Below are 10,911 nucleotides of genomic sequence, written 5' to 3' on the forward strand. Positions count from 1 at the left end.
CGGAAAATTTTCAAAGGAGTCTACATGATATAGCATATTTTAGTGAGTCGCACCAGATGAAGTGTCCGATCACATGGTGTGAACTACATTTCCCAGAAAGCAGCGCGGCACACATCCAACAGCTGGATTAGGTTACGTGCGCGTGCACAGATAGCAATAATTAAAATCTAGATTTGTCAGGAAATGAGCTCGTGACGCGGCTGAATAGAAAACGTATTTCCTACACACTGACTAATTAAGCTCAAGTGTCTCATTACGGATAAATGATCTGGTCGGGGTTGAATTATTCATTGCAGGTAAACAAGGTCCAGATCTACAACAGAGTGATGACAGGGAATGGTGATTAATGGTGGGGTATGTGCGGCTGTCAGTATTTAAGAAAACGCGCTCCGCCTGCGCGCGCGTCTGTGCGTTATAGCGCACGGAGAGCTATAAATGTGAAATAAGCAGGACTGTACTGTACAGCTAAAGAGACAGTGATGGGAACAGTGCTGCAGGACAGGACTCGGCACAATGACCACTATCATCTCCCAACATGTAATAACCGAGCAAAGAGGAAAGCTTCAGGATCCGCCTCAAGGTAAGATCCATTTGTCTTTTTATTTTTTTTGTACTTCGGTTATTCCTTCAGGTACAGCCTGGTTTCGCGCGTGCCATCCCGACTCTGTTTCATCCATCTGAGTTCTGTTTATTAGTCAAGTCAGATGTTTTTGTGATTATTATTATTATTGTTATTGTTCTCCATATACAGTTGAATTCAAACTTATTCAACCCCCATTGCAAATTAGGTTTATTGTCAATATTTACAGACTTTCAGCTGTTTACAATGAACAAATAAAAGAAAAGCAATTGAAATAGTTCAACACAACGAATGCTTCAAGTGGTTTACATGGGATGATAGATACTTAGGAATGTAAATACTCAGGAAGATAAATACACAGGATGATAAATGCTCAGGACAAAAATACTCAGGATAATACATACTCAGGGCAATAAATACTCAGGATAATGAATACTCAGGATCATAAATACTCAGGGCAATAAATACTCAGGGCAATAAATACTCAGGATAATAAATATACAGGACGATAAATACTCAGGACAATACTCTTGCCAATTAATAGGCAGGACAATAAATACTAAGGACAATACTTGGGAGGATCAATATACTCCGGTTTCCTCTCCCAGTCCAAAGACATGCATGGTAGGCTGATTGGCATCTCCAAAGTGTCCGTAGTGTATGAATGGGTGTGTGAATGTGTGATTGTGCCCTGCGATGGATTGGCACCTTGTCCAGGGTGAACCCCGCCTTGTGCCCGATGCTCCCCGGGATAGGCTCCAGGTTTCCCCGTGACCCTGAAGGAAGGATAAGCGGTATAGAAGATGGATGGATGGATAGATACTTAAGACTGTAAATACTCAGGACAAAAATACTCAGGATGATAAGTACTCATGACAATAAATACTCAGGGCAATAAATACTCAGGACAATAAATAGTCAGAACAAATACTCAGAACAGAAAATACATGGGGTCTTAATTAGTCAATTATTATTATAATGCAATATATTATTACAACACAGACTCCTGTAATCACTGCATGTTGTTTTATTAACAGTCGGAGGAACACTAACCCTAATGTGCCTCAAAATACAGAAAAAGACCAAGAAAAAGATTCTTTGGCCATGGAGAATGTAAGTAGCCTACTGTACACTGCATAAACATTAGGGAGCATGTAGTTTACATTTTCTACATGTCACAGTGACCCAAGGGGGAAAATATATATATAAAATGTATTAAAAAATATATAAAAATATGGTGAATTCAGATATATTGGGAAAGTCTTTTAACACAGTTGACAATGTACATGAGAAGGAAAAAGGTTTTCAATTTTAATGACAGTGGTCATTTGGAATCACATGGCAAAAATGTTTATTCATTTCTAGCTTATATATTTCTGGCATAAATAATGTACTGTACATATTTACTGCATAAAGTGCCACCAAAATATAAACATGCCCTGTGATGGACTGCTATCCCATCCAGGGTGTATTCCCACCTCACACCCGGTGTTCCCAAGATAGACCCCGGATCTGCCGGACTAAATGAAGAAAACATAAACAACAGTGCCGGATAAAACTGCAGGAAACTATTAACTGTTTAACATGAATTATTAATCTAAGCAAATGTTTGTAAATGGAAATACATAATGTGACTATTTGGACATAAGCGTCTATATAATTTAATATTTAATAAATAATAAAAAAAAAAACATTCTGATATTTTATCTGGAATATGAATCATGAGAAAGAGAACTGAATTTATTATAGGTTGTTGAAGTAGTTGGTGGATTCTAGTTAGGCCAGAAATGGTCAAAAATCCAAAAACTGATAATTGAAAGCAAAAGAATCACTATTTGGCAGTGCTGCATGACCTGTTACCTTTCTCACACAAGTTCTTTAATTTGTCATTTATATCTGCAGTTATTAATATTTCCCCCCCTTTAGGGATTACACGCACGAGAGATGAAGACAATATCTACATCTGTGGTTATGTGAGATTTTTAATTATGTTAAATGATTATTTATTTCTATATTCAGTGTTTTAGTGTTCGAATATTAGAGCAAAATTTTGTTCTTTAGTCATCCAAGAGAGATCCTGAGCAAGCCAAAGCACAAGGTGTCTTCCATAAAAAATCATCCGCTGGAAAGACGCTACAGACAGAACCCACGGCAAAGCAGTGAAAAAGACACAATGCCGTCCCGCTTGGCTCCTGTCCCTGCACACAGACACGAGTCGACTGTACGAGTGACACATGAGGTCACGGACAGCGGCAGCGACCTTTCAGACACGGAGAGGCACCCAGAGCCTGCGTCCGCCACCGATCCTCCACTGCTTCACCTACGAGAAGAAGTCATCGATCCCTCTGACTTCCAACCTTCACGTGCTCCGTCTAGGTCACACGGCGTCTCCCGTGACAGCTACCCTGACTTCTTGCCTCCGCCTTTTAACTCCTGGAGTCTCCGAGAGCTGGCAGTGTATTTAAACACGGATGGTAAAAACGTCCCTCGCTCGAGACCCGTCAACCAGTTTGAGAGATACTTGGACCGACTTCTGCAGCTAGAATGGCGGCAAATCATGACGCTGCACGAGGAGAGCAGCAAGTCCATGTGGACTGTACGGCGTAGAACACATTCCAGCCTCAGTGCCCCGAAAAGCATCCTGCAGTGTCAGCGTGCCTTCCCCTTCACCTTACTGTCTTCTGTCCATCCACAAAGCTGTAACCATTGCTCTGTCTCCGTATGCACGTACCCTCACCACTCACATCCGCTGACAGAAAAAAGTGGACTTTCTAGGAGGAGCAGCAGTGAGACTCGGGTTCATCGTCTCAACAGACTCAGCGATTCTTCTTTGGACCATCTGAAACGCATGCAGGCCATTGGAAACATCCGGAACCCACCAACACACAATCCTAACATTAACGTTCCTTCAGCTGTAGATCCTCCGAGGAGAAAGAGTTCAGGGGGAAGGAGCCGCTCCTGTGGGAACGAGAGCAAAGATGGTTGTAGAAGAACAAAACCGGAGAGAAGAACAGAAACTCACCATGTAACAGACTCAAAATCAGTAGGTGTGACTGGATCTGAGAAAGAACCAGTCATTGGAAAGCTCGCTGTGAAACACAAGCATGTCAGGTTTGTTTTTCAGGAACAAGAAATGACACGAACATTCTCATCCAAACATCATTTGGATAGTTCTTCACTTCCTAAGAACCTTCTAGGAACCATCTCTGATACACAATAATCATTCCAACAGTTTAATATGGAGATATAAAAACCAGCAACTGAACTAGAACCCTTAAACTAAGGTTCTCCAGCTTTCCCCATTTTGGGGAAACTTTAAAGATTCTAAGAAACCGAATGTTTGACTCTTTTCCAAACTAGAACCATATTAAGAAGCTAAAAATCTCTAACTATACAAAGAACCTCACGAAGAACCCCCAGAGGAACCTGTTCTAAGAGTACAGGATTCAAATATATATATATATATAAAAAGAATGTACAGTATTTCTGTCTATAATTGGCAAGTTATGGAAGCTAATGTCTTTACATAAATGGTATTCTACTCTCATACAGAACATTTCTCAAAAGTTCTATGGTTGGTTAAGGGTTCTCCGCTTCATAAACGGGTTATGGAACCTGTCAAATTGGAAAATCCTTTGTTAGAGCTTTCGACATACAACCTACATTTTAAAGGTTTCCCCTAGAGGGACAAAAATGCTTTAAGGTTCTACCTTATTGAAGATTACCTGAAGAAATCAAGAATGCTACTGTTTGTAATTTACTTTACTGTTATTTTAAGTCTCATTCATTTTCCACACATATTTACTTATTTATCTCTCTCTCTCTCTCTCTCTCTCTCTCTCTCTCTGTTTAAAAATACACTTAATTTTGTTTATTTTATTTTATTATTTAAGTTAAAGTTAAATCAGTATTCAAGAGTACACACAACATTCTACACACTCCAATTGCATACAAATTGCATTTACAGAATTTTGTTTTAAAAAAAAACAGTTTTTTAAATTGATATAATTTTGTTTATTGGTATAATTTACTGTATGCTGGTAAGTATCTTTAAGCATCTTGTGGTTGTTGCTCTGTTTACCTACAGTCAGTGCATGTTTACCCTGCTTCATTTATTCCTTTTTTTAAATTGTTTATATTTTCTGTATCATTTAGTATGCATTTAATATTACTTTAGAATATGTAAATATTGCTTAAATATATCTAGGTTATTGTCTTCCATTATTTGAATCATTCTGATATTTCACTTATTTTTGAGGAGGTCGGAAATAATTCGTTATAGGGTGCAACTATCAAAGTTTTCAGCAATATTTATTATTTAAAATCCTCTCTATTTAAATATTGAAAATATTTTTTCTATAAGAACTCTAAACAGTCCAATAAGTCACTTTATCTTACTTAGAACACTGTGTCTGAATCTCAGCACAAGAAGAAATGTAATTTTTAAAATGTATTTATTATTGCTGGATGTTGTTGTTAATTATGGTTATTTTATTAAAATTACAGTATAACCATTTGTGTCTTTTGGAATTGCTTTACAAAAATAAAATTGAGTATATGATATTTATCATGAGAACTAAATAGCTAGAAGCAGAGTTACTACTGCCACCCTGATGTTGATTATTTTCCTGTAACAGCACGTCACAAAATGTTTTATTCCTCTCATAGTCTATATTCGTTTATTTATTGTGACATCATTATGTATTGCAGTACAGTATAACATTAACGCACAGGTTCCCAACCCTGGTCCTGCACGTTTTAGTGTTGTCTCTGTTCTAACACTCAACTAATCAGCTCATTAAATGAATAGTACTATTTTCTGTGTTAAAGCAGAGAAAATAGTAAAACTCCAGGACAAGGAGTACTCCAAGACCGGGAACCTGAGGATTACCCATATTACTATATTAGATGTCGTTATCGCGGCATACCGGTTTATCGTCAGACTCGTGTTAGTGCGTTGCAATATAGAACAGCAACCAGTGACCTCTAGTGGCGGGTCCTGATGCTGCAGCCAGGTTTAGATCATCAACAGGAACTTAAACATATGGTTTTAAACCCATTTCACATCTGAATGGGTTTTAAAAAAAGAGCTTTGTGTCTCTACCGGGTGTCCAGCATCATCGAAGAAAATAAAAAAAGGCAAAACAAAAAGAGTTTATTTACTAAACTTGTTTAATATGTCCACCATTTTCAATCAGTACACAAATTCTTATGAGTCGAATTATTTAGATACGTTATTCCTTGCTCATCGTGGTCTGGAATAAATAAATAAATATTAATATACATTAATTCTACGATGCTGTACTTATGATGCATCCTACTTAAACTTTATACTACTTACCTAAACGGACACCCTGAAAATTAGGCGGAACTCATTTGAACAAATGTCATGTTTCCCTGTACAAGGCGGAATTATTTTGCAGGGCGCAAACTCTTCATGTAGGAACAGCACGATGGATTCCCAGAGAGTGATGGATTATCTGACTGAGGTAGAAGTCGCTGCTGAAGATGTGCTCGCTGACAAACAGCAGGTATGAGCCGTAGTGCGAATATTCATTCTGATTTTGAGTCTAGAAGCTAAACTAGCTATCATCCACTGACCGCAGATTGTAGACCTGGACGCAAGAAGAAACAGAAACCGAGAGGCGATGAATGCTCTGAGGAACAACGGTTCTGATAACGGTAACTGTACGAAACAGTAAGATTTTAAAACGTCTGGTTATGTTTTATTTAAAAGTCAGAGTCTTCATTTGTTGTATAACGTTGTTTTCTTCCATTGACCTTGCATAACATAGCATAATACCTAACAATATAACATAACAACATGATATAACATAACAACATAACAATAGTTATGTTCAAATTAATCCATCATTTTCGGTTGTTAGATTCTGGTTTCATTTTTAAAAAAAATCACTTTAAGTAAAACAAAATTGTACGTTAGAGTGTTATATCAGGAATAAAACATGACGTGTTGTTACGGAAAAATAATCAGCTAATGAAGCAGAGTTACAGTGGCCACCCCAAAGTGTCTTATTTTCCTAAAACAGCACATCCTGAAGCATTTATTCCTCTTGTACCACACCAATTTTTCAGCGACTCTGAGATTTAAAAAGTAAATAAAAATTCTTTTCATTTATGACCAACGCATCAATTTTTTTTATCCGTTTATGGTTATATTTAATGTTGTGGAACGCCATGAAAGTTATTTCCTGTTGTCATTTACAACTATAAACAGTTGCTCCCTCATCGTCCTGTTCTCTTTCTTGAAATAAATTAAACAATAATAAATTTAAAAAACCATCCGGGTACCTCTGGATACTCATCCTACGAATTGGGACAAACTATTTGTAAGCTTGGACACTATTTAGGACGAATAGTAGGCGAATTGAGACGCAGCGTTACTGTTACAAAGTGAAAGTGGAGACTCCTTCCATAAGTGTTCAATTAAATGTCTTCTCCCGGAAAACTTCAAAATATTGTGATTACATGACTTGTCTCCTTTTTTGTTTAGGTTATAATAAGCGTATTAATATATAAAACACAGTTTTGCAGCTGCACTACTGTCAGATCTGCTGTTATAGAAAATGAATCAACACTTTCTGACCAATCAGAAGCAAGAATTTAGCAGCGCTGTGGTATAAATCATTTAGTCCATTTGCAGGCAATTTCAGCATTCTCATTTGTATTAATTACAGACAAAGTCAAGGTTTGCTTTGGGAACATGTTCATTAAATTCCCCAAGGAGAGCACCAAATCCATGATTCAGAAAGGTAAACCATTCTCTTATAACACATCCTGCCCTGTTTCACGAAACGCTTACTCAGTGCATTTTTTATTATTATTATTATTATTTTCTCCTCAATAGATCAAGAGCAGCTCGAGCAGGAGATAAACGACCTCCGGAAAGGTCTCAAAGCAAAAGTAAACCGGCTCAATGACCTTCAAGGTATTCTGGTCTTACAGTGATGTTAAAAGCAATGCGCATTAATATAACATGCACAGCATCACGCCGCCTTGTTTAGGAGTAGCTCCAGAATTATTGGCACCCTTCAGGAGAATGAGTACTAATTCTAACTTACCTTTTGTTTGGCAAAATGTTTGCATTTTTAAATAGAGATACATTTGCTTAAACATTGGTGAAGTATTATTGACACCCCAAAAATGAAAGTTTTGTGGCATGATAAGTTGTACTAAATTCCAGTGTGTAAAGGATCATTGTCCTGCTGCATACCGAAGTTCCTCCCGATTTATTTGGATGCATTTTTCTGTAAAGTGGCAGACAGAATGTTCCTGTAAATCATACCATCATGATTTATATCATCAATAAAGATTAGTGAGAATGTTCCAGAAGCAGCCATGCAAGCCCAAGCCATGACACTACCTCCACCATGTTTCACAAATGAGCTTGAGTGTTTTGGATCATGAGCAGATCCTTTCTTTCTTCAGACTTTGGCCTTCCTGTCACTTTGCTAGAGGTTAATCTTGGTTCCAGAACTTTTGTGACTCGTCTCTGTATTTCTTTTCGAATTCCAATCTGACTTTCTGATTCTTACTGCTGATGAGTAGTTTGCATCTTGTGGTATGGTCTCTATATTTCTATTCTCAAAGTCTTCTTCGGACGATGGATTGTGATACCTTCACCCCTGCCTCTGGAGGTTGTTGGTGATGTATCTAACTGGGGTTTTTGGGTTTTTGTTCACAGCTCTCACAATGTTTCTGTCATCAGCTGTTGTTGTCTTCTTTGGCCAACCCATTTGGTGTCTGTTGCTCAGTACACCAGTGATTTCTTTCTTTTCAGGACATTCCAAATTGTCATATTGGCTATGCCCGATGTTTCTGCAATGCCTCTGATTGATTTTCCCTCTTGTCTCAGCTTCAAAATGGCTTGCTTTTCTCCCATAGACAGCTCTCTGATCTTCATGTTGGTTTATCCTTTTTAACAACAAATGCAGTCTTCACAGGTGAAACTGAAGCCTAAAACCATGAGTAGATGTTCAGAGCTATTTATTGTTTGAAAAGTCAATCTAACAGGACACACCTGGGTAACAAGAAACACCTGTCAGTCATATGTTCCAATATTTTTTCTCACCTACAAAATGTGCTCTGTTCTACATGTCGTTTAACACATCTACATATAAATACCAGGAAGTAAAAGCTGAAATTCTAAACACAAATTCTCATATTCATATTTTGATTTCAAACCCAAATTCAAAAAAAAAAAAAAATAAAACCCCCACAAGAAGTGAATTGGCCTTGCTGTTCCAAGAGTTTTGGACAGGACTATAAATGCTCTTAGGAAGTATTTAGAAATAGACTTCTCCACATCCAGGTTGGAAAATGAAACCCGGTGCTTGCCTTATTCATTTTATTTATTAATTTTGGCAGTCCCAGTAATTCTGGAGTTGGCTATATGTCACTGGATGTACAGAATGTTTCCAAGCACATTTGTAGGAAATTGCATGTCCTAAAGTTGAGTGCGGTGTTAACTGCTCACACATTGTTAATGATCATTCTCAGAAATATTAGCAGTGATAACCTTTGGTTTCTTTTGCAGGGAAGCCTGAACTCCAGGGATACAACCTGTCTCCGCTGACCGGCGATGAACTCAAGGCTATGAATAGCATCCTGAAGCGATAACATCAGCTTCGAGTTAGAGTTAAAACGTGAGGAAGAAGAGTGATGAGGGGTGGTTAGAATCGCATGAACGTGACGACAACGATTAGTGAAAATACTCGACTGCACACTCATACACACTGCAGGGATGCTCTGAGCGTATATGCAAACTATTGTTGCACAGCGTTGATAGCGTTGAGTGTGGAAGATTGCACGCCCTCACTGGGAAACGATGACCTCAACAAGACATTGATATTTACAGATGTTCCTGAGGTCAAAAAAGAGGGAAACATCCAGTGTGATATTTCTGACTGAGTTAAAAATGTGCCTGCTGTTTGTTTTGGATGTTCTTGCAAATCCCTTTGATATATTTTTTTCCCCAAAGTTATTTTTCTTCCAGTCTTTGGCTGTGTCTTTCAACAGTGTTTCTCTTGTTATCTGTTATCACCTTCTCCAGCGCTAGGAAAGGTCAAACTGCTTGAGTTTTAGGACTTGTATGGAATATGCTCCACATAATCGCAGACAGTAATAATAGTAAAAATGTGTACTTGTCAATATGGTGAAGAGTTTTTAAAAAATTATTTATGAGCAGACGTTATATTTCTAAAAGGAGTTCACAGTGTCCGCGCTTTGTAACACTTCCTCTATGGGAAAGTCTTCAGGCCGGATGACTTTGCAGTTTTTTAGTCACATGACAAGCTGCTTTTTTCGTGTGTGTCTTATTAACATCAAGACTGAGAAGTTGCTGAAGAAACGTCAGTTTATAGTTGCTATAATGTATGTAATAACAACAGTTATCTTGTCTCATGGATGTTCCACAATGTTATACAGTATGTAACAAACTGCTACAAAGTTCATTAAAAGAAAAATAATAATAATTTTATCCTTGAAAAAGATCGCTATGATTATAAGAGGAATAAAATGCTTCAGGGTTTGCTGTTATAGGAAAATGATCAACTTTAAGGTGGTAATAGTAACTCCACTTCATCACGCCATGCCGTTGGTGATTTAGTTTCCTATAACAACACGACATGGAGTGTTTTATTCCTTAATTAGCACAGTGTTTGAGTTGTTAGATACAGCATTATGTTTTGTAGATTTAAAAGTAAACAAAATAGTGGTAAATTATTTCAATTACTCAACCAGAAACGAAAGAGGGGGCACAAACTTTTACACTTTGCTATGTATTTGCAGTGATTTTCTGATGTAAATGTGTCAAGTCAAACTCGATGTGGTGATATTAATGTAGAGGCAGTTCTACAGCTATACAGAATCTTGATTTACTTTGGACAGGAGTGTTAATTGGGAATGAATAAAGGATGAATTATGTAAATAGTGTTATTGTACTTCTATCATATATGAAGAATGTGTACCGGAGTGCATTCAGCCACCAGGGGGCAGTATACCAGCAGTGTTACACACTGTACGAAGGAGTTATTGTGGGTTTTTATATGTTTATTTGTGGGTTTTGCTTTATCCACAAATCACCGCTTTAGGCTTTGGATGCCACAATATAATTTTATCCAGAAGGAATGTTGTGTGGTGAAGCAATAACGGGAGCGATTTAAAACCTCAAATCAACATTCTTCCTAAAATGTGTTGGAGTTGTGGATCCTGATTGTGACAATTGCTCTTCTATAGGAAAATCGTGAAGCTGGAAAATTTGATGTGGGTCAGTGTGTTGCATAAAAGCGGTCAGGATTAGTAGTAGCTTA

At 37.6% G+C, this 10,911-nt stretch overlaps 2 protein-coding genes across 4 annotated transcripts; both read left to right on the forward strand.

The window, feature by feature from the left end:
• The first annotated feature begins 94 nt into the window (after positions 1–94).
• On the forward strand, positions 95–4,490 carry fam217bb (family with sequence similarity 217 member Bb). 2 transcript variants are annotated; one of them, XM_053653171.1, is made up of 4 exons: positions 95–580; positions 1,618–1,693; positions 2,507–2,553; positions 2,642–4,490. In XM_053653171.1, exons 1-4 carry the CDS (start codon positions 480–482, stop codon positions 3,798–3,800), a joined length of 1,383 nt encoding a protein of 460 aa, XP_053509146.1. In that variant the 5' UTR covers positions 95–479; the 3' UTR covers positions 3,801–4,490. The 2 variants fall into 2 exon arrangements, with proteins under 2 accessions (XP_053509146.1, XP_053509147.1); XM_053653172.1 differs by having other exon boundaries at positions 1,656–1,693.
• Positions 4,491–6,006: 1,516 nt separating this feature from the next.
• pdrg1 (p53 and DNA-damage regulated 1) lies at positions 6,007–10,529 on the forward strand. 2 transcript variants are annotated; one of them, XM_053653547.1, is made up of 5 exons: positions 6,007–6,111; positions 6,187–6,268; positions 7,279–7,353; positions 7,449–7,529; positions 9,138–10,529. In XM_053653547.1, the coding sequence occupies exons 1-5, from the start codon at positions 6,034–6,036 to the stop codon at positions 9,218–9,220; spliced, it is 399 nt and encodes a 132-aa protein (XP_053509522.1). In that variant the 5' UTR covers positions 6,007–6,033; the 3' UTR covers positions 9,221–10,529. The 2 variants fall into 2 exon arrangements, with proteins under 2 accessions (XP_053509522.1, XP_053509524.1); XM_053653549.1 differs by having other exon boundaries at positions 6,187–6,262.
• The last annotated feature ends 382 nt before the right edge of the window (positions 10,530–10,911 follow it).

The sequence above is a fragment of the Ictalurus furcatus genome, chromosome 21, assembly GCF_023375685.1.
Source record: "Ictalurus furcatus strain D&B chromosome 21, Billie_1.0, whole genome shotgun sequence".
NCBI classification, from domain to species: Eukaryota; Metazoa; Chordata; class Actinopteri; order Siluriformes; family Ictaluridae; genus Ictalurus; species Ictalurus furcatus.